Source organism: Aquarana catesbeiana, linkage group LG04 (genome assembly GCF_042186555.1).
Source record: "Aquarana catesbeiana isolate 2022-GZ linkage group LG04, ASM4218655v1, whole genome shotgun sequence".
Classification (NCBI taxonomy): Eukaryota; Metazoa; Chordata; class Amphibia; order Anura; family Ranidae; genus Aquarana; species Aquarana catesbeiana.
Window position 1 is genome coordinate 248,677,121 of NC_133327.1, and position 22,900 is coordinate 248,700,020.

General features: G+C 40.4%; 1 protein-coding gene across 3 annotated transcripts in view; it reads left to right on the forward strand.

Moving 5' to 3' along the window:
• Positions 1–22,900, forward strand: part of LOC141139850 (probable cation-transporting ATPase 13A5) — a 356,120-nt gene that overhangs the window by 86,768 nt on the left and 246,452 nt on the right. For all 3 annotated transcript variants that reach the window (XM_073626380.1, XM_073626382.1, XM_073626381.1), the window contains exons 7-10: positions 1,986–2,120; positions 2,219–2,291; positions 4,532–4,663; positions 19,927–20,097. In XM_073626380.1, coding sequence (XP_073482481.1) covers positions 1,986–2,120; positions 2,219–2,291; positions 4,532–4,663; positions 19,927–20,097 — 511 coding nt within the window. The remainder of the gene's footprint in view (positions 1–1,985; positions 2,121–2,218; positions 2,292–4,531; positions 4,664–19,926; positions 20,098–22,900) is intronic.

Genomic DNA, 22,900 nt, shown 5'->3' on the forward strand with positions numbered 1-22,900 from the left:
TTACACCCTTAGAAAGCCTGAAGGCGGTGATTGGTTTTCAGGGTCCTGTACGCGGCTAGGCTCCCAAAAAGTCCCACACATGTGGTATCCCCATACTCAGGAGAAGCAGCAGAATGTATTTTGGGGTGTAATTTCACATATGCTCATAACAAGTTTGAGCATTATATGATTTAATGACAACTTTGTGTAAATAGTTTTTTTTGCTTTTTTTGTCATTTTTCAATCACTTGTGACAAAAAAATAAAATATTCAATGTGCTCAACAAGCCTCCCAGCAAATTCCTTGGGGTGTCTACTTTCCAAAATGGGGACATTGGGTGGGGGTGGGGGGGTTTTACTGCCCTGCCATTTTAGCACCTCAAGAAAATGAGATAGCAGTCATAAACTAAAAGCTGCGTAAATTCCAGAAAATGTACCCTAGATGTAGACACTATAACTTTTGCGCAAACCAGTAAATATACGCTTATTAATTTTTTTTTAAACCAGAGACATGTGCCTGAATGCTTTTTGGCCAAAATGTTTGAATAAAATTTAATTTATTGTATTTTTTTATAGCAAAAAGTAGAAAATATATATTTTTTCCCAACTTTTTGGTATTTTTCATTTATATTGCAAAAGATAAAAACCGCAGAGGTGATCAAATACCACCAAAAGAAAGCTCTATTTGTGGTAAAAAAAGGGTGCAAACTTCTTTTGGGTACAGCATTGCATAACCGCGCAATTACCAGTTAAAGCAGCACAATTGTAAAAAGTGCTCTGGTCGGGAAGGAGGTAAAACCTTCCGGGGCTGAAGTGGTTAAGGAGCACAAAACAATGATACTTGAACAAAAAAGAGCTGCATGGTCAAGTTGCCAGAAAGAAGCCTTTACTGCACAAGTTCCACCAAAAAGCCTGGTTACAATATGCCCAACAACACCTTGACATGCCTCATTGGGCTTTTTTGTGGCATTGTAATTTTTGGCTACTTGCGCTATTTTTATGTTTAAATACGTAACACTTGTGTCCTTTGTTATACATATGTTGTATTTTTTGTCTTGATTTTGTGCGTTCTGACTTCTAGAAATTTCAAGTCACTCCCACTATTAAATTGTTGTTAGAACACTGTTTGTGTGTGTACCTTTGACATTGTCATCGTTACACATAACATTTGTTCATATTTTTTTCTATTTGAGTAGTTTGAAATGCATATGCGTTCCAACCTCTACTACGATCTATTTCCAGCTTTCTACTTCCTGTGATACGTACTCCCACTATACGCATTGATTCGTGATGCAGCATTGGTCACGTGGTTATCATGTGATCGCTGCTCGCGTCTCATTTGCTGATGGGCTGACGCGCGGTTCGTTGGCCGGGTGAGTTCGTTGATTGGACAGTGAAACAGAGGCTTGGTTTTGGTCTGTATTGGTTGTACTCTATTGGCTTAACACCGCGTCACATGATTAAGACTGGTACGCACGCCGATGAACCGGGAAGTCAGGCTGCACACAGTCAGTACCAGGTGTTTTAAGTTGTTTACTATTTTAATCCTATATATTAGCACAGTGGTGGCAGGCTGGCATATACCCCAGCAGAAGTCTATGAGGACAAAATGCGTAGGGTAGATATGCTATCTAAGCCACTTTTTTAATACTGCACATTTTTATCCGTTCGATTGAACCCATTTTTTTACTGCAATAATCGTTTTATTGGATGTTGGAAGATACATTCTGTGAATAAATCTTTTATCCATTTGTTGGATTTACACCATGTGGAGGCTTTCTTTTTCTTTTCTTTTATATTTTGGAAACCTTCATTATTATGTTTATGATCAGTGTGATTTTATGTGACTGTCAGTTAGGGAACTTAAATTGTAAGTGCCTTGAGGGCAGGAACTGATGTGAATGCACAAAATATATGTAAAGCGCTGCTTAAATTGTTGGCGCAATATAAATACCTCTAAAAAAGAAAAAAAAAAAAACAATAAATTGCATATATTTATTTTAACAGGTTTTGAACCCATTTTACTGTTTTGAAGTGTATTCACTAACTACGTGGCTGTCATCCGGATATCTTGATTATTCTATGGCCATATTAACTATGACCATCTTGTCTATTCTTGCAACAATTTACATGCTAAGGATGGTAAGCATAAATCTGTTACTTTGATATTTCCATATATTTTACTTTATTCGAAATACACAGATGGTAACTACATTATTTGCTTTTCTTTATCTTTATAGCAATCAGTTAAATTGCATCATATGGTGGAATCACATAACAATGTTTTGGTGTCTGTTCTTCAAAAAAATGGAGGTAAGACCCCCAAAGGGCAAAAAATAACACACACATCATACTAACCTGCCGTGCAATAGATTCTCCACTTCTCAGGTCCCCACCTGTGCTCCTGATCCTCCCCTCCGCCGAGTGCCCCCATACTTGTGCATACTCGCTCCTATACCTGCTGTTGTATCTAAGCCATAGAGGAGTGAGAGCCTCTCATGTGCATCGCTGGATCGAGATCTGGCTCAGGGAAAATTGAGCTTTAGCTGATCTGGTTTCTAAAGGCTTGAACGCAACAATTTCCTGCAATATAAAATAGTATACAGTATATTCACTTTTTCAGTGGACCATTTATTTCTACCTGTAACGACACCCCGAGTTTGAAAGAGGTTAAAGCCGTTTAGGACATTCCATTTCCGACCACAAAGGCAGCTACCGAACACTCCAATCAGTCGAACAAGAAACCCATACGAATAATTCTTCCCCCCCAAGTACGAGACGAGGCTCTGTATGGAGGGTCAAATAGGAATCAGACTCTTTATTGAGTCATGAACCACATGAACAATGACCCAGATCCACCCACAATATCACACAATGGTTACATAACGCGCCCCCAATACACATTATTCTGAGTATCAATACCTCCCCTAGCAGAAAACAGGTGAGTTCATTAGCACACTTAATAATAGGTGAAGGGAAAACTGCCTCAGACAAGATTAACACGATTTACTTATCCAGACAAAAGCAACATCATTGAGCAATAGACGGTCGGTCTCTTACACCCCCTTGTTCGGTTCGCACCAGAACATGCGAACAGGCAAAAAATTTGTTCGAACACGCGAACACCGTTAAAGTCTAAGGGACACGAACATGAATAATCAAAAGTGCTAATTTTAAAGGCTTATATGCAAGTCATTGTCATAAAAAGTGTTTAGGGACCTGGGTCCTGCACCAGGGGACATGGATCAATGCAAAAAAAGTTTTAAAAACGTCCGTTTTTTCGGGAGCAGTGGTTTTAATAATGCTTAAAGTGAAACAATAAAAGTGTAATATCCCTTTAAATTTTGTACCTGGGGGGTGTCTATAGTATGCCTGTAAAGAGGTGCATGTTTCCCGTGTTTAGAACAGTCTGACAGCAAAATGACATTTCAAAGGAAAAAAAGTCATTTAAAACTACTTGCGTCTATTAATGCATTGCCGGTCCAACAATACACATAGAAGTTCATTGATAAAAACGGCATGGGAATTCCCCACAGGGGAACCCTGAACCAAAATTTAAAAAAAAAAATGATGTGGGGGGTCCCCCTAAATTCCATACCAGGCCCTTCAGGTCTGGCATGGATATTAAGGGGGACAAACAAACCAATTAATATACCCTTATTTGGATCTTTTTTTTTTCACCAAAGACATGTAGCAGAATATATTTTGCCCTCAATTTATGAAGAAATTTGATTTACATTTTTTTTAAATGGAAAGTATATATATTTTTATCTTTCCAAATTGTTGGTCTTATTTCGTTTATGTAAAAAAAAAAAAAAAACACAGCGGTGATCAAAATACCACCAAATGAAAGCTCTGTTTGTATGGAAAAAATGATAAAAAATGAATTTGGATACATGTGTTGCATGACTGCACAATTGCCAGTTAAAGTAGTGCAGTGATAGCACAAAATGGTCATGAAGGGGGTAAAAGCTTCTGGAGGTCAAGTGGTTAAAAAGCCAAATGTTCCGTTTTAAAGCTCTATGCAATATGTATATGCTAGTCACTTTAGGATTGTATAATAAATTCTACTACAATGTTTTAATTTCACATCTTGTTATTTTTAAGACTTGAATTAAATGTTTATACTATGTTAGTATGTCATGGAATATAGGAATGTCATTGAAAATATAGGCATGTCATTAGAAATTTCAGGGTATTTCTTTCTTCTTTTCCTCCAAAACATATCTTAACAGATCCTGCTGCCTTTCTTCTCAAAGTAGCATTTGCATATCAGCGGCTGTGTTCATGTAGCCATTGCATCCCAATTAATATGAATGGGACTGCCTGAATGCAGATGGAACACCTGTGCATCTTGTGCAGGCAGACATGACCCCGGCATGCATGTGCACTGTGTATGTCCGTGTGAATGAGGCCTTACAGGGCCATACACTGTTTAGCACATTTCCGATGCTGTAGAAATTTTTAGAGCTGAAAGCGAATTATTAGGGACTTAAAACTGTAGCAACATGCAAAAGAAAACAGTTTGTATAATACAACTTTTTATTTTATAGGGGTTGAAGAAGTACAGTCTAAATATCTGGTTCCTGGAGATGTAATTGTTTTATCAGAGAAGAAGTTTTTTCTGCCCTGTGATGCCATGCTAATATCAGGGGGTTGTGTGGTAAATGAAGGCATGTTGACAGGTACAGCATGATAAAACATGTATCAAGTGTGATATCATAATTTAAAACTGTTATAGTTATACATTTGTGGCCCTAATTTTGCAGGATTTAAAATGGATGCAAACCCAAATCCTCAAAACAACACAATTTTGCACAAGTTAGTAGATAATAATGTTATAACATACCACTAAGCATTTTTCAAAACATTTTCTGGCATTCACAAAAAAATGCTAGTAAAATACGGCATGAGTTCTTTTATGAAGTCATGCGATATTTTAGTAGTGAAAACATGTGGCAATTTAACGCCTGTAGGTAGCGGACATATTTATTTAAAGAAGTAAATACCGTGTTGTTAAGGAGCGGGTGCCCTTCGGCACCCTTAACAACCAGTAACTGTCATGATTGTTAAAGAGGAAGTAAACCCCAGGCGATTTTTCTTATTTTTTCAACATATAAATACTATAGTTATTTACAAAGGTTAATACATTTAAAACGGCATAAAATGAGGTCAGAAAATACCTTATTTATCGTCTTTATTATATCTCCTCTTCCTGGTATCAGCCACACCATTACTTGTACTGTTTAGTGAATCTATTTTGGACGTCACTTCTGTCCTTACCCTTTGGAAATCTTGCACATGTGCCGTAGCACCGTCACAAGGGGGAGAAGCAGGAGATGATCACAGCAGCATCGCAAGACTTCCCTCTGTGCCGTTTAGAGAGGAAGCTCGTCAATACTAATGTCCCCGCATGGAGGGGAGATAGAAACGACACACAGTGTGCTGTTAATGAAAACACCTAGTGCGCAATCGCGCCTGATGTCACTCAAACTTGCAGGACGATTTCTATGGAAACGAACACAGTGAGTACACGTTCACAGGCAGCGATCAGCTGCCTGTGCTATCTAGATTACAGAGAGATAAAGTTGTATTGGAGGGTTTACAACCACTTTAAGGAGCAGGCGGCCGCTGTATCCTTAACAATGCATGAGTCGTCAGCTGTCAGCGGGGTTCCTCGCAGGCAGTTGAATGTAAAAGAAAGAATTTCCACGAATGAAAAATTTGAAAAAAAAAGGCGTGGGTACCCCCCCTTGTGACGTCACCGACACGGCATGCCTCCGATGACTCATTGGTTGTTAAGGATGCAGCGGCTGCCCGCTCTTTAACAACCATGTTGTTTACTGAGGACACTGGCAACCCTCCGCTCCTTAACAACCAGTACACATTCCATAAATACTGCATGCTTCGATCACTACTTAATTACAGCATGCATTTAATTATTTATTTCCTTCTGTGAAATGATGCGGTATTTGCCAGTGTTTTGCGGTAAATACCTCAGAACGGTATAATAAATTGACAGTTTCAGGATCGTATGCGGTATTTAGGGAAAATGTGTCTGGGCACCTACATACTACATGCATTCTGATTCTATGAATGTAGCACTCTGTCTCTCTGTCTTTCCCTCTGTCTCTTTATAACTCCCTGTCTTTTTCTCTCTGTATGTCTCTTTATGCTTCTCTCTGTCTCTTTCACTCTCTCTGTCTTTCATTCTCTCTGTCTTTCACTATCTCTCTCTGTCTCTTTATTTCTCTGTATCCCTTATGCTGTGTACACACGACCGGACTTTCGAGGGACTGAATCACGTCGGACTTTTCGACGGACTTTTCGACGGACTTCTGTCTACACACAATCACATAAAAGTCCGACGGATTTGACTGTGATGACGTACGACTGGACTAGAATAAGTTCATAGCCAGTAGCCAATAGCTGCCCTAGCTTAGGTTTTCGTCCATCGGACTAGCATACAGACGAACGGATTTTTCGACCGGACTGGAATCCGTCGGAAAAATTTGAAACATGTTCTAAATCTAAAGTCCGTCACATTTTCAACAGAAAAGGTCCACTGCAGGTCTGATGAAGCCCACACATGGTAGAATTGTCTGACGGATTCGTTCCTTCGGACAAGTTTGGTCGAAAAGTCCGGCCGTGTGTACACGACATTACTGTCTCTTTCTCTCCCTGTCTTTCTCTCTCTCTCTCTCTCTCTCTCTCTCTCTTGCTCTCTCGCTCTCTTTGTATCTTTCTGCTTCACACTGTCTCTTTCACTTTCTCTGTCTTTTTCTCATGCCCTCTCTCTGTCACCGTCTCTCTCTGTCTCTCTCTTCTTCTCTCTCTTTATTTCTCTGTGTTTTTTTTTTCAGTCTCTCTCTGTGTCTCTTTATCACTCTTTCTTTCTCTCTAGTTCTCTGTTTCTCTCTCTCCCCGTCTTTCTCTCTCTTTCTCTCTCTTTCTCTCTCTCTCTCTCTCTCTCTCTCTCTCTCTCTTTCTTGCACCATTTCTTGCTCTCTGTCTTTCTCTGTCTCTCTTTGTCACTCTCTTTCTTCCTCCCTCTCTCTCGCTTTCTCTCTCCCCACAAGGACTCCAGAAATCAGAAAACATATAGCTTGCAGCACACATTCTCTCATTAGGTTGGATTACACAGAAACACAGAGGAGCAGGCACAGGCTCCTTTCTCACAGCTGATCAGCAAGACTCCAACAGATCTTCTATTACTCAAAACAGAAGAGGAAGACCATCCCCATTTTTTCCTGGTGTTCACTTTGCTCTGCTCAGAACACCATGAGGATTGCTATTGACAGGGAGTGAGGACAGATGTCAAACTAAAGTCAAATGTTTTCTACTGCTGATCTTTGTTCACCCTACAGATCACGGGTTTTCGTTTTTCAGGCTACATGAACTTAAATTTTCCCACAAAAAATGGCAACTGTGTTAGCCTTCACCATGTCTGAAAAAGGAGATGTTATATTTATTCAATAATTTTATTTTTAAGCAAATTATAAAAGCTGCGGTTTCTGACTTCTTTTTTTAAAATGCTATTTGCCTGGCTTCCATGCAGACTTTTTGATTTTAGAAATACCAAACTAAACCCAACATTACATATTTAAACAACATGATACATTCTAATCCATCCTATCCCTCTGGTCCGAAAAAAAAATCCCATACAAAAAATTACTCCAACATTCCCAAGCGTGGCATCTTTCACATTTTCCCCAATTCAATACCACACTGGGCATTTAGATTAGTTTTAAATTTGCTCCACTGTGTTGTTATTTCAAATTGACTGCTGATATCCATTTCCCCACTGTTGGTGGATGTGGCAAAATCCACTTTTGTGCAATCTATTTTCTAGCAAGAAACAATGTTTTAGTAAGCCCCAACCCCAAAAGTTTGTTTTTCTAGAATCTATAGATGCTCCAAATAGTGTGGATTACATCCAACATTTTATTTAACTATAGTATTATTATGTTGAACAACATCTTCACAATATTCTATCAACTTAAGACATCTCCAAATAAGATGTTTGGAATCTCTCAGGGTTGATTCAAATCCTTTACAATTAGAACTATCCCTCATGTCTGCTCTATAAAGTGAATGGGGAGTTCTTATGGACAACAAATAAATGAGTTAAGCCAGCCAAACATGGATAATAACTTCACCGTTTAAGCAGGGACCAACCAAATTTAGATCCATGTATAAGTAGGCTGGTTGTACACATGTCAGTCTATTGATCGACTTGTGTACAATTAGCCTGTTGGAAAATTTTCTCTTTTTTTTTTATAATCAAAATTTTTATTTTTTCCTTTTATAAATACATTTTGTCCATTTATACAGCTTTACATTCCACAAAACCATTGATGAAAACTATACAGTTACAATACATTCATTCCACAATCTAACACAAATAACCCTTCACCCTAAATAAAGAAAGGAGAGAGAAAAAAAAAGATAAAAGAAGGGGGGGAAGGTTCCGCAACTCTCTCCCTCCTCACCCCTCATTCCTTCATTGTTGAACAAAAGTCAACAAATGACATCCTATTCTTACTGGAAAGTACCCTTCATCTTCCCCTAACCCCCTCACCCCAAAAAAGAACCCCCCCAGTGAAGTGAAGTGCCCTTGTCAACTATACTCTTCCATAAAAAAAGGGGTTAAAAAATTGTGTATGAGGCCTTCTTGGCCATATAATATAATAAAGAAAAAACAAAATAAAACCCCAGTGAAAGTGAAGTGCCCTTGTCAACCACACTAATCCCTTCAAAAAACTAAATGGGATAAGGGGATAATGATAATCCCTCTCTCTATAGTAAGGGGCTACTAACAACCACCCACTCGTTTACCCTGTGAAGAAAAAAAAAATTCTCTTAATCAGTGCTGCTGGTGTTAGCTTGCAATGCTAATCAGTTTATTCTGATGATGGGGAAATCTCTCCCTTTTATCAGATATCCATGTATTAATATGCTGTATACAGAGGAACAAATTACCCTTTGTATGACCAGATAGCATTACATCCTCTACTATTAAAATCTTACAATATCTCATTGGTGTCATCGTCTACTGAGAGCCTTTTGCGTGAATTAATTGCAAATACAGATAAGAACTTTGTTTAGGTTTTGCACACTAGCGGTCTCCTTCCATAAGAAGGGTTACATAGATATAACCATCAACATCAGCATAAACACGGCCTTGAGAGCTGGTTCACACTGGGACGACTTGTCAGGCGACTTAGCCGCCTGACAAGTAGCGTTCCGTTCTGTACATTAGAACCGTTCTAATAGGAGCGACTCAAGCTGCTCCGACTTAGAAAAAGGTTCCTGTACTACTTTGGGGGTGACTTGAGGCGACCTGCATTGACTTCTATGTAGAAGTCATTTTGCAAGTTGCCACTGCTGTCGTGTGCAGGTCGCCTGGGGCAGTCGCGCTGCAAGTTGTGCTGCCTCAGTGTGAACCGGCTCTGAAAACCCAAAGAGCAAATCTACTTCAATACAAAAAGAAAAAATATCAAATAATCAAATAATTGTGTACCTCTAGTAACCACATACAGTCCTGCACTAGAAGGGATAAGAAAGATATACAAAGATTTACAACCTATTATAAGTACCTGTTCGCACTTGTGCGATGCGGGAACCCTGCAAATCCACTGTGTCAATACAATGTTAATGACACCCCTATTTCAGCTCAAATATCGCACTGCAAACTGACAGTTCGAACATGAATCAGATCGCCTGGGTGTTCACACCTAGGCGATTCGATTCTGGTGCAGACCAAAACAAGAGTCCTGTGCCAGTTTGATCCGAATGCGATGCAAATTCAGCCATACTATCTGTATGGATGAAATCGCATTGCATGGATATCACATGTGATCTGCAGTGCGGTGTGAATCACATGCGATCTCGCACCACGCACTGGTGTGAACCAGTGTTTGGTCAGATTAGGCAACCCATCAGAATTTGTAATGGACGTGATGTTCCGTCGCCGCCATCTTGCTACACCCCGCACTCCTCCATATAAGGATACACTGAAAAGGGGGCAAGCGGACATCTTGTTACACCCACCGGAGTTTTGCATTTCACACTTATTTTTAACAGTAAATGGAGCTTATAAGGTCAAATACAGTATTCAGAAATCCGACGGACTGTTTAGATGTTAAATTTTAAAAGCAGCGGCAAACCTGCTGATCTCACAGGTTTGCTAATCTGACAGAACACCTCTGATTTTATAATTCATACGGGTTTCTAAATCCTGTATGTCACCATATAAGCTCTGTTTACTGTTAAAAATAAGTGTGAAATGCAAAACTCCGGTGGGTGTAACAAGATGTCTGCTTGCCCCTTCTCAGTGTATCCTTACTGTGGAGGAGTGCGGGGTGTATCAAGATGGCAGCGACGGAATGTCACTTCCGCTACAAATTCTGACAGGTCGCCAAAATCTGATTAACACACTAACTAACGCACTAACAGAGGATTAAACTCTGAAAGAAATATTCCCACAACCCCCATTACTGGCTTTCAGACAACCATCCATCCTGAGACATAAACTAATCAGCAGGAAACTTCATTCTGATTATGAAGTCACAAATAACGCAAGCAAATCCTGCAATAAAAAAGGCTGAAAACTGTGCAACCAGATCAGTCCATCTAAAAGTGTCACATACACAAAAGGGATCTTCAATATCACTGGATCATACAGCTGTACCTCCAGTAATGTTGTGTACCTCATCCAATGCAAAAGATGTAGCAAAGGACATTGGCACAACAGGACAGAAATTACAAACAAGGATGAATTTGCACAGACATACCATCAAGAAACATAAAGAAGATGAGTTATGCACACCTGTGGGACGTTTACTTTTCACAACAAGACCACACTGTGGAAGACCTCAATGTCCTAGTCCTTAAGGGGAATTTAAAAACTATTCAGGAAAGGAAAACTTTTGAACTCTGGCTGGCCATAGACAATGCAAATTTCTTTCCGGCAGCCACGTGTTGCAGGAAAGAAATTTGCATGATTCCTCCATCAGCACAGACAGCGCTGACAGGGAATCACTCCTGCCGGGCCATTGTCTTCTCCCGGTGGGAGGGCGGGAGTGGGCGGGTGAAGCCGTCCCCACAGGAAGAAGACAGTGAATCAGAAGCGAATCCATCAAGCTGGTTGTACCCAAGTTGATCGATCGATCAACTTGGTACATTCAGCATGCCCATTAATGGTTCAAATCTCGGCCAGTTCCTGCTGAAGAAGCCGAGATTCAAACTGTGTATGGCCAGACTAAGAATGATAGTTTTATGACCCCCTGTGTGACTCTCACCCCCCCCACACACACACACACATGCACAGTCTATGGCTGTCCCTTATCTCACTAACTATGTTTGTTGTATTACCATTGACGCATACAATTGTTTGTGTGTGTGTTTTTTTTTTTTTTTTCCTTTCCCTCAGAGATTGTCTTTTTTTAACATTCTGCTAAAACTTTTGTGAATTAGTACTGCTGGGACCTTGAAGAAGGAGACATACCCCAAAAGCATGTCCTGAAAAATTGTATGTTAGTGCAACAAAAAAAGTTTCACGGACAGTACTCAATTGTTTCTGTCACAAGTGCACTAATGTCTAAAATACCTCAAGCGAGAATGCCTCCCATAACTGTTGAAATGATTGTAGGGAGTCATTACAATACAATTGCTTAAAGCCTAAAATAACCCATTGTTTCAAAAGGGCAATTCCCTTTTACACTACCACTTGCTTAAGCCTGGTACACACTATGAGTTTGTTCCATTCAACCCAGCGTTTTGAACACGTCAGAGCCGCTGTACTAATGATCCGACATTAGTACAGCGATCTCTCCTGCTGAGCTGTTGTGTTCTGCCCCCCCCCCCCGCCAAAACACTCCCGTCAGTGCTCTCTGCCATTGGCTGAGAGTGCTGATCGGGAGCCAGTGGGCCGCTGGTCTTCCAGCATGCACGTCCAATAGAAGCCGATCAGCTGGCTTCTGTCAGACCGGCTCACATACACGCAGGCCAAATGTCGGCCGTTTTTTTCAAACCAGCTGATGCCGCCCGACATTCGACTTGTGTGAACGAGGCTTCAAATATGTAGTTACTCCAAATAGGTATAAAAAAATAAATAAGACCCATTTACGGCTTATGATTCCCTAACCAATATCTAATCTTTATTCAGCAATTATAAAATCTGTGCACTACCCAGAGAATAAAAAACCCCTCCTCTTTATCACCTCTAACAGATCTACCTCTCCCATACATGCTCCTAGTAATTGATACAGAGGGTTGAATTCCTTTACCCCAGCCCACATCATGTTGCATCTGTGTGGCTTTAAAATATATGGATTAGGTATATCAATACCACCCTCATCAATTGGATGCTGTAATGTTTCTATGCATAATCTAAAGTTTTTAGAGTTTCTTTTCGATAAAAAAACTCAAAGGATGCTATTAAATATTCAAATTATATTCTTTACAATCCACAAAAGTTTCACTGTGCCCGACATTTAAAGTGTTACTAGACCCAAGACCCTGCATTCACTATATCTGGTCTCCAACAGTACACAGAACATGGAAATGCAATTATTTAGTAAATATAAACTCCTACCTTTTCTAATCAGCAATGTGTATAGCAGTCTCTCGGTGTCCAGCTGAGCACTGTTTAAAGCCTGTAGGATGAGTTTTCATTCTCCTCTGACTGTCCTATGAGGCTGCATGACCCCTTACCCTCTGCCTGGACAATGCTAAATGGCCCTTTGTCGATCACATGCACCCTCCGGAAAAAAAAACAACTCTCTAGCCATACACACCAAACTGAGCATGTACAGAGTGCCTCCAAGGCTCTGTGCTATCAGGAAATGGAATGGGCAGAGTAAAAGAAGGGAAGGATCAGAGAAGACAGCCATTTTACACAATGCGGAAGATTAACTCCATAGGTTCCACAATGAGTATAACAGGTATGCTTTACTGCATATACAGACTGATTTTACAGTTGTGGGTTAAGTAACACTTTAGCATAGTTACATAGTTACATAGTTACATAGTAGGTGAGGTTGAAAAAAGACACAAGTCCATCAAGTCCAACCTATGTGTGTGATTATGTGTCAGTATTACATTACATATCCCTGTATATTGCGGTCATTCAGGTGATTATCTAATAGTTTCTTGAAGCTATCAATGCTCCCCGTTGAGACCACCGCCTGTGGAAGGGAATTCCACATCCTTGCCGCTCTTACAGTAAAGAACCCTCTACGTAGTTTAAGGTTAAACCTCTTTTCTTCTAATTGTAATGAGTGGCCACGAGTCTTATTAAACTCTCTTCTGCGAAAAAGTTTTATCCCTATTGTGGGGTCACCAGTACAGTATTTGTAAATTGAAATCATATCCCCTCTCAAGCGTCTCTTCTCCAGAGAGAATAAGTTCAGTGCTCGCAACCTTTCCTCATAACTAAGATCCTCCAGACCCTTTATTAGCTTTGTTGCCCTTCTTTGTACTCGCTCCATTTCCAGTACATCCCTCCTGAGGACTGGTGCCCAGAACTGGACAGCATACTCCAGGTGCGGCCGGACCAGAGTCTTGTAGAGCGGGAGAATTATCGTTTTATCTCTGCAGTTGATCCCCCTTTTAATGCATGCCAATATTCTTTTTGCTTTATTAGCAGCAGCTTGGCATTGCATGCCATTGCTGAGCCTATCATCCACTAGGACCCCCAGGTCCTTTTCCATCCTAGATTCCCCCAGAGGTTCTCCCCCCAGTGTATAGATTGCATTCATATTTTTGCCACCCAAATGCATTATTTTACATTTTTCTACATTGAACCTCATTTGCCATGTAGTCGCCCATCCCATTAATTTGTTCAGGTCTTTTTGCAAGATTTCCACATCCTGCGGAGAAGTTATTGCCCTGCTTAGCTTAGTATCGTCTGCAAATACAGAGATTGAACTGTTTATCCCATCCTCCAGGTCATTTATGAACAAATTAAATAGGATTGGTCCCAGCACAGAACCCTGGGGAACCCCACTACCCACCCCTGACCATTCTGAGTACTCCCCATTTATCACCACCCTCTGAACACGCCCTTGTAGCCAGTTTTCAATCCATGTACTCACCCTATGGTCCATGCCAACGCACCTTATTTTGTACAGTAAACGTTTATGGGGAACTGTGTCAAATGCTTTCGCAAAATCCAGATACACCACGTCTACGGGCCTTCCTTTATCTAGATGGCAACTCACCTCCTCATAGAAGGTTAATAGATTGGTTTGGCAAGAACGATTCTTCATGAATCCATGCTGATTACTGCTAATGATATCATTCTTATTACTAAAATCTTGTATATAGTCCCTTATCATCCCCTCCAAGAGTTTACATACTATTGATGTTAGGCTAACTGGTCTGTAATTCCCAGGGATGTTTTTTGGGCCCTTTTTAAATATTGGTGCTACATTTGCTTTTCTCCAATCAGCTGGTACCATTCCAGTCAATAGACTGTCTGTAAAAATTAGGAACAACGGTCTGGCAATCACCTGACTGAGTTCCCTAAGTACCCTCGGATGCAAGCCATCCGGTCCGGGTGATTTATTAATGTTAAGTTTCTCAAGTCTAATTTTAATTCCGTCCTCTGTTAACCATGTAGGTGCTTCCTGTGTTGTGTCATGAGGATAAACACTACAGTTTTGGTTACTGAAGCCCCCCGATTCACTCGTGAAGACTGAGGAGAAGAATAAATTCAATACCTTTGCCATCTCCCCATCCTTTGTAACCAGATGTCCTTCCTCATTCTTTATGGGGCCAATATGGTCTGTCCTCCCTTTTTTACTGTTTACATACTTAAAGAATTTCTTGGGATTTTTTTTGCTCTCCTCCGCTATGTGTCTTTCATGTTCTATCTTAGCCATCCTAATTGCACCCTTACATTTCTTATTGCATTCTTTATAAATTCTGAATGCTGAGAATGATCCCTCAACCTTGTATTTTTTGAAGGCCTTCTCCTTTGCTTTTACATTTTTACATTGGAGTTAAGCCATCCAGGATGTTTGTTCGCTCTTTTAAATTTATTACCCAATGGGATACATTGGCTAATGCCCTTATTTAATATGCTCTTAAAGCAAACCCATCTCTCCTCCGTATTCTTTGTTCCTAATATTTTATCCCAATTTATGCCTTTTAGCAAGGTTTGTAGTTTAGGGAAGTTGGCTCTTTTGAAATTCAGTGTCTTTGTGTTCCCTTCATGTTTCCTATTTGTGTGATTTATACTGAAACTAATTGACCTGTGATTGCTGTTACCTAAATTGCCCCGTATTTCCACATCTGTTATCAGGTCTGTATTGTTGGTAATCAGTAGATCTAGTAATGTTTTATTTCTAGTTGGTGCGTCTACCATCTGACCCATAAAATTGTCCTGCAAGACACTAAGGAACTGGCAAGCCTTAAATGAATGCGCGGTTCCCTCCGCCCAGTCTATGTCTGGATAATTAAAATCCCCCATTATGATAACACTTCCCATCCTTGCTGCTAATCCAATTTGTGATAGGAGATCCGTCTCCACTTCCTCCCTCAGGTTAGGGGGCCTATAGCATACTCCCAGTATTATTTTCCCCTTAGCTTCATCCCTTTGGAGCTCTACCCATAAAGATTCCACCTCCTCCCTAGCCCCCTCAGTGATGTCATCTCTTACATTCACTTGTACGTTATTCTTGATATATAGGCATACCCCTCCCCCTTTTTTACCCCCTCTATCCTTGCGGTATAGGGTATACCCTTGAATGTTTGCCAGCCAATCATGAGAGCTGTTGAACCAGGTCTCTGAAATTCCCACAAAATCTAAATCCTCCTTGTACAACAGTATTTCTAGTTCACCCATCTTGTCCGCCATGCTCCTGGCATTGGTGAACATGCCACATAGTTTAGACCGGTCGCATATTGTCCTCTTATTGGGTGTTTCAAGATTGCAACTAGGACTTGCTACTATACTCACCTTGTGTTTTTGTGCTTTGGTTAACCTACCACTAATGCCCCCAATACTACCCTCTGGAATATCTTCCGCGCTGGCTATCACTGTCTCTGGACCCTCCCCCCCATCGCCTAGTTTAAAAACCCCTCTAACTTTTTGGCCATCTTCATTCTCAGCAGATCTGCACCCTCCTCATTTAGGTGCAGTCCATCCCTTCTATAGTACCGGTTACCGACTGAGAAGTCGGCCCAGTCCTCCAGGAACCCAAACCCCTCCTTACTACACCAGCTCTTCAGCCACTTGTTTACTTCCCTAATCTCCCTCTGCCTAACAATAAGTGGATCCACTTTTCATGAAGTGTACATCTTAGGATATTAGGAATTGGCAACCCTAATTATTTAAAAGAGGTAACCATGTTATTGGATGCAGCACAGCTGGGTAAAGGGACTCCAGTTCATCAATGAGTAGCAGTACAGCCCTGCTCCAATGTATTAATAATACTGAAAAATGATCAAAAACTGAAATTAAAGGCACATCATTTTCTAAAGAGTAGCTTATATCACCTAAAAATTAAATAACATCATCCTCATACAACACCATATATCTTCTATATGACCCAGTTTAAAACCATTGATGCCCAAGGAATGTCTCATCATCGCTGCCAATGAATCAGTAGCTATTGAAAATAATAAAAAGGGATGAATGGCACACTTGTCAAATACCACATGGCAGTTTAAATTAAGGAGATTTATTCTAATTCTTTTACAATTGCCCTGATAGGAGATCTAAGTTTATGACATTTGGGGCCAAAAAAAAAATTTTCTATTACTACACACAAAATAAAACTATTTGATGCTATTGAAGACCTTGGTTCCTGTATTATCCAGAGGCATAGGTATATTTGACAGCAAGGATATTGTGTAGTATGAGTCTGGATGCATCACATCTTTACCTGGCTTCAATATAGCCTCCAACATCACCTCATACATAGAGGCTGGTAATAAATTGAGCTCAAAAGATGCATTGATAGTGTCTAATAGTGATGGAAAGAATTTCTTCATAAGTCTTATATAACTCTTCTGGGAGACCATCTGCCCAATGGTCTTATTATTAGGAAACTCTCCTTCTAGCTACAATGTAAAAGGAGAATCTAAGTAATCTGTATTCTCCAACTCTAAAACTGGTAAAGTTATCTGTTCTAAATAATGACCTAGTTGCTCACCTGAATATTTGCTTTTATGCAGAGGTGTAGATTGAACCTTCAGGGCCCCGGTGCAAGAAACCATGAAGCACCCCCCTTCCCTCCCAGCCTGGTACCCTTCTCTCCGAGCCAGGTGGCTTCCCAGTACTGATAACTGACTCTGTCCACTCAGAAAAGGAAGGGGCCTGGAGAATTACATATTTTCCGGCCCCTTCCCCTTTCTCCATCCTTGCACATCACCTGCAGCAGCTGGCGGGAAAGAGGAGGGTGGAAGCCGGCAGCGCTGCAGGGAGGCAAGGGGGGCCAGGAGGGGCCTGGAGTGCAGCAGAAATAAAAGGAAGCTGGATAGGAGGGGCTGCGGGGGCAACATGTAGAGAAATTGATCTCCTCAATTTTCCTCCTGCAGCCGCTGAATGCCTGCGGGAGAGAGAGGAGAAGAAGCAGGCTTTCAACGGCTGCAGGAGAAAAATTGAGCTTATTGGTTCTTCTCTATGCTGTCCCCGCTGCCTCTCCCGTTGAAGAATACAGGGGACCGGCAAGGGCCCTCTGGAGCATGGGACCAGGCCCCAATTGCCCTGTAGTTAAGACCCTGCTTTTATAGGCATATACAGCAACTTGCTAAAATATTGGTTAATTGTATCGGTTATATCAAAAGTAGAAGAGACTACTATGCTCATTTAATTTTCTATTGTCTCTATGTAGTTAGATGGCTGCTGAGCCCTGTTGTAATTGCTATTATATGCCCTACTTTATCTTCCTACTTTATCTTCTTCTTCAAAATAATGCTGCTAAAAAAATAAATGAAAAAAGCCTGTTTTACCCATTTCATATCAGTGTTTTCGCTTGATCTTGTACCTTTTCCAAATTCTTCAATGAGATAGTAAAGGAATTATTATTATCTTATTTTGCCATATACCACCCCCATGTTAATGAGTGAGGAGTACATAGTAGCGCTACTCATTAAAAATAAAGTAAAGTAAATAAAGTAAACGTCCCAAAATCTAAATTCATCATTAATTCCATCATCATGTGGTGAAGATTCTCATAAATCATGATGAACAATATCTGCCAATCCACTAAAAGAGAAAGACACCAACACATCTACTCTCATCTCTTTTTTTTTAAAGGGGCTACCAGATTCTGATAAGCCCCCTGCCTACAGGTCCCCACAACCACCAGGTCAGGGATGTGATCAAATATCCTGATCTCTCTAGACCACATGCGTCAAACACAAGGCCCACAGGCTGAAACCGGCCCACTAGGCCTTTTCATGTGGCCTTCGCACCCAGGGCTTCTTTTCATCTGGAATGTGACGCCCGCCCTCCAGTCTCTGCTCACCACTGTCACTTATAAACCCAAAAGCCTTCTGTGTCTACAAGGACAGCTTTCCTCTCAATGGCTCTCACAGATCCTGCCCTGCACTCATGATGGGGACAAGGGAGATGCAGGTGCAGTGTGAATGAATGTGGAATAAGGATCTAAACAACCAAAAGCCTTTGGCTTCCAGAAGCAGCAGTTGATGTTGGCTCCCATGCTTGCCTTTGAAAACTTCTGTCTTCTGTTCCAGCTAAGAACCAACACCAGTACTTAGGGCCTATGGGCCATACTCTTACAAGTGCAAGGCAGTCAGGAGTGGGTCATCTTTATCCATGCCAGTTGAACCCTACATGTGATTGAGAGGAAACTTAAAACTACAGCTTCTTCAAGCTGGAGCTGTAGGCATGTGGATAGTCACAAAATGCTTTGAAAAATACCTGACAGGAAAGTTTGAGGTCTGCCTCATCAGTGACCTAGCAGGTCATAATGTCAGGGGCCCCCTCAGTGGCAGAGAGAATCCATGTGGAAGTGGATGTCCAAAAAATGTTCACCTGATACAAGAGACAAGCCATGTGTATGGGTCTGTTCCAGTTGGTTGAACAAGTCTACCAACACTGTGTGGCCTGTTCAGTTTCAAAAAGGGCTGAGGCTCTGATTCAACCTTTGACTTGCCACACATCTGCCCCACTGAAGGAAGTACTCACTATCAACTTTTTATACCCCAAATGTGCTAGAGGCTCCTGTTTTGCTACCAGTAGCTCCTATGCTGGACTGTCCAGGTACCAGCAATTTTGCTCTGCCTAATATTGGGCTGTACATGTAGCAGTAGTGGTTCTGTGCAGCATGCAGAGTTGTGCTGCTAATAGTAGTACTTTTGGGCAAGATGCTAAGTTGTATTTGTACCAGTAGTGCGTATGTGCAATGTGTGTGTATTTGTTGTGGTGGTAGCATTAGTGCTTCTGTGAAGTGCCAGATCTAGCACAAGATACTCAAATTACTATGGGAGACAGGGACTAAACAGCATAAGATAATCAGAACCCTTGGCCTGCCAGGAGCCTTACAGTGCAGGATACTCAAAGCCCCAGATTATCTTGGAGACACACAGCAAGATAATCAGAGCCATTCAGGACACACTCAAACTCAATAAACATATTTCATGTATCTTTTCAGATATAATAACATATAGCTAAAGTAAGTATTTCACCTCGAAAGGCTCTTTTGCATAACTTCAAATAAACCTTTTCCCCTATGGATCTTCTTCGGCAATGCCCTAATATATTTGATGATACCCTAGCTTCTCCTACTTTCTGTGGAAAGCTCAGCCACTGTTTTCAGAATTTGAAACAATCCTGGGACAACTATAACATGTGGCAGAAGGTACTGTTATAGTTACAAATGTGAACTATTTCTTGTCCTGCCTTTTGTACAAGTCTTTCTTTAGATATATCTTAATCCTAATTAGTATTTTCCAATTCTGTGTTTTAAAGGAGAAAGTGTTCCTATAACAAAGGTTTCACTACCAAATGTGGACAACGAAATTCCATGGAAAACATACACTGGTGAAAATTGTCGTGCACATATATTGTATTGCGGAACTGAGGTTGTTAAGACAAAGCCACCTACAGATGGGTTGGTAAAAGCTGTTGTCCTAAAAACAGGTGATGATATTCTAGCAAAACAAAAAGAAAAGAAAAGAAAAAAAAAATAACTGTATACTTTTGCTAAATTAGATTGACAGTATTTACGTATTAGTTTATTATGATTACTAGAAATTATTGCCAGAAAAAGGTACTCATATGCTGTATGTTTTGTCTTTTCTGAATGGTTCATTTATCCCCACTCTACAAATCAAGAATTCAACCTTTTTCACAGCATCAGTATTTAACTTCCATTCCTGATTTGACTTTATCATTGGATACCAGTCATGTGAAAAATTTAGCGCCCCATGGAAATTGTTACCTTTTTTTAAATATTTGAACAGGCAAACCTTAGATCTCTACTCAAATGTTTAAGCACTGTGTAAGCACTGTTCGAATAAAGATCTAATGTTTGCCTGTTCAAATATAGGTGATATAAATAAATAAATACACAGAAAAATTTGCCCTTTTAAAATGTATTTATTAAACAAAAATATCATTATATCTAATGGTGTACTGTGTAAAAGGCTGGTATTGCCCCATTTAGCAGACATATCTGTATATAGGCATTTTGTATAACTGGCCACCATTGTCTGTCTTCGACAGTGATCTTTTTGAGATTAGATGAACTTGACAGCTTTCAGCTGGCAATGGTTACTAAGGAGGCAGTGGATACTTAACTGATGTCACCAAGCCCATTTATTGACATGGCCAGGAATCCCCAGTCATGTAAGAAAATGGGCAGTGAATGGAATCTTACTGTCAGGAGTCTGCATAGGAGAAGGCCAGATATATGTAGCTACACAAAGAAATTGGGACCAGACTATATGTATATATCTTTAAAGTGAGATTTATTTATAGTGAAACAAAAGACAATCACACACCAGCAAACATTAAACATGAACAAACCTCAGTGACAAAATACCTAAATAATCTAACAGAGACCTAACTATATACAAAATGAGAGACACGGGTAACAAGGAATACCACAGGGATGCAAGGAAAGGGGGAATCAAAGCAGGGTACTGGAACAAGGAGCAGGAGTAAGCAGCAGGATACAGGATGCAAGGCTAGCTCAGGAGCAGGATAAACAGAGAAAAGGATCTGACAGCAAGGATGGCAACTGAAACATTGACTCTGCAAGAGCAGAGGTGGGACTTAAGTACGCTCCCAGCAACTAGGGTCAGGTGGAACCGATTGCAGGAACCTGTTGGTTGCTGGGAGACACCTACTGGTGCTTACTGGAACTACAACTTTCATCCCAGAGACCCACAGTGCTACCAGCAGGTGAATCAGGTCCTAGTATCTACATCATTGCCTAAATATGGCCATGGCGGTATATGGGCAATGATGTCGTCACTATCCTTGCCCCTTCCTTTATATAGCTAATGACAGCCCGAGGAACTGTTACGGTTAGTGTTTCCATCAAAGATCAGCTGTGTGTGGTGGGTCATCAGGTTATTTTTTTTGCATAAGTTGGTGGTAGTGAGCTTCGTTATATGGATTAACAATGAGAGATATTTTGGGGGGATTTAAATTTTTGTATTAAAGGAATTGTCAAACGTTTAGATGTCTTTTTTTTTTTATAATACTCTGAACACAGACTGAAAAAATAGGGGTAAAACTGCACTCTTGAACTCTAAAAAATATAAAAACTATTTTACTACTACAAAAATATTTTACAATATGTTATGACTAGGGATGAGCCGAACACCCCCCGGTTTGGGTCGCAGCACAACATGCGAACAGGCAAAAAATTCATACGAACACGCAAACACCATTAAAGTCTATGGGACACGCACATGAATAATCAAAAGTCCTAATTTTAAAGGCTTATATGCATGGTCATAAAAAGTGTTTGGGGACCTGGGTCCTGCCCCAGGGGACATGTATCAATGCAAAAAAAAGTTTTAAAAAACGGCCGTATTTTTGGGAGCAGTGATTTTAATAATGCTTAAAGTGAAACAATAAAAGTGAAATATTCCTTTAAATGTCATACCTGGGGGTGTCTATAGTATGCCTGTAAAGTAGTGCATGTTTCCCATGTTTAGAACAGTCACTGCACAAAATGACATTTCTTTTTTTTTTTTTTCAATATATGTTTATTAACATTTTTCAGATATACATAAAATCACAGTTATCGGGTATACATTGAAACAGAAGCTGTTAATTATTATTATTATTATACAGGATTTATATAGCGCCAACAGTTTACGCAGAGCTTTACAATATAAAAGGGAGACAATACAGTTATAATACAATAAAATACAAGAGGATTAAGAGGGCCCTGCTCAGAAGAGCTTACAATCTAATAGGGTGGGGCAGGTGGTACAAAAGGTTGTAACTGTGGGGAATGAGCTGGTGGAAGTGGTAGGAGATTAGTTGGAGATGTGATAGGCTTTCCTGAAAAGATGAGTTTTCAGGGATCGCCTGAAGGTAGCAAGAGTAGGGGATAGCCGGATAGATGGAGGTAGCGAGAGGATGGGAGAGGCTCTGGAGAAATCCTGGAGACGAGCATGGGAGGAGGAGATGAGAGAGCTTGAAGGCAGGAGGTCTTGAGAAGAGCAGAGAGGTCGATTTGGGTGATATTTGGATAAATATCATACAATACATACAAAATTCATACAATCGATAAATAAAGCAGAAATGAAAGATCAAGTTCAAAATACGGCCAACTGAGCCTCTTACTAGGTCATTTCTGTATTAGTGAAGTAGGTGAAGTTCCGACCCAGTAAAATATGCCTATGGTAAAGCGGGAATACCATAATTAACAAGTGTATAAACTAAGGATCATTAAGCATCTCCGTGTGAGGGAGAAGGGGTT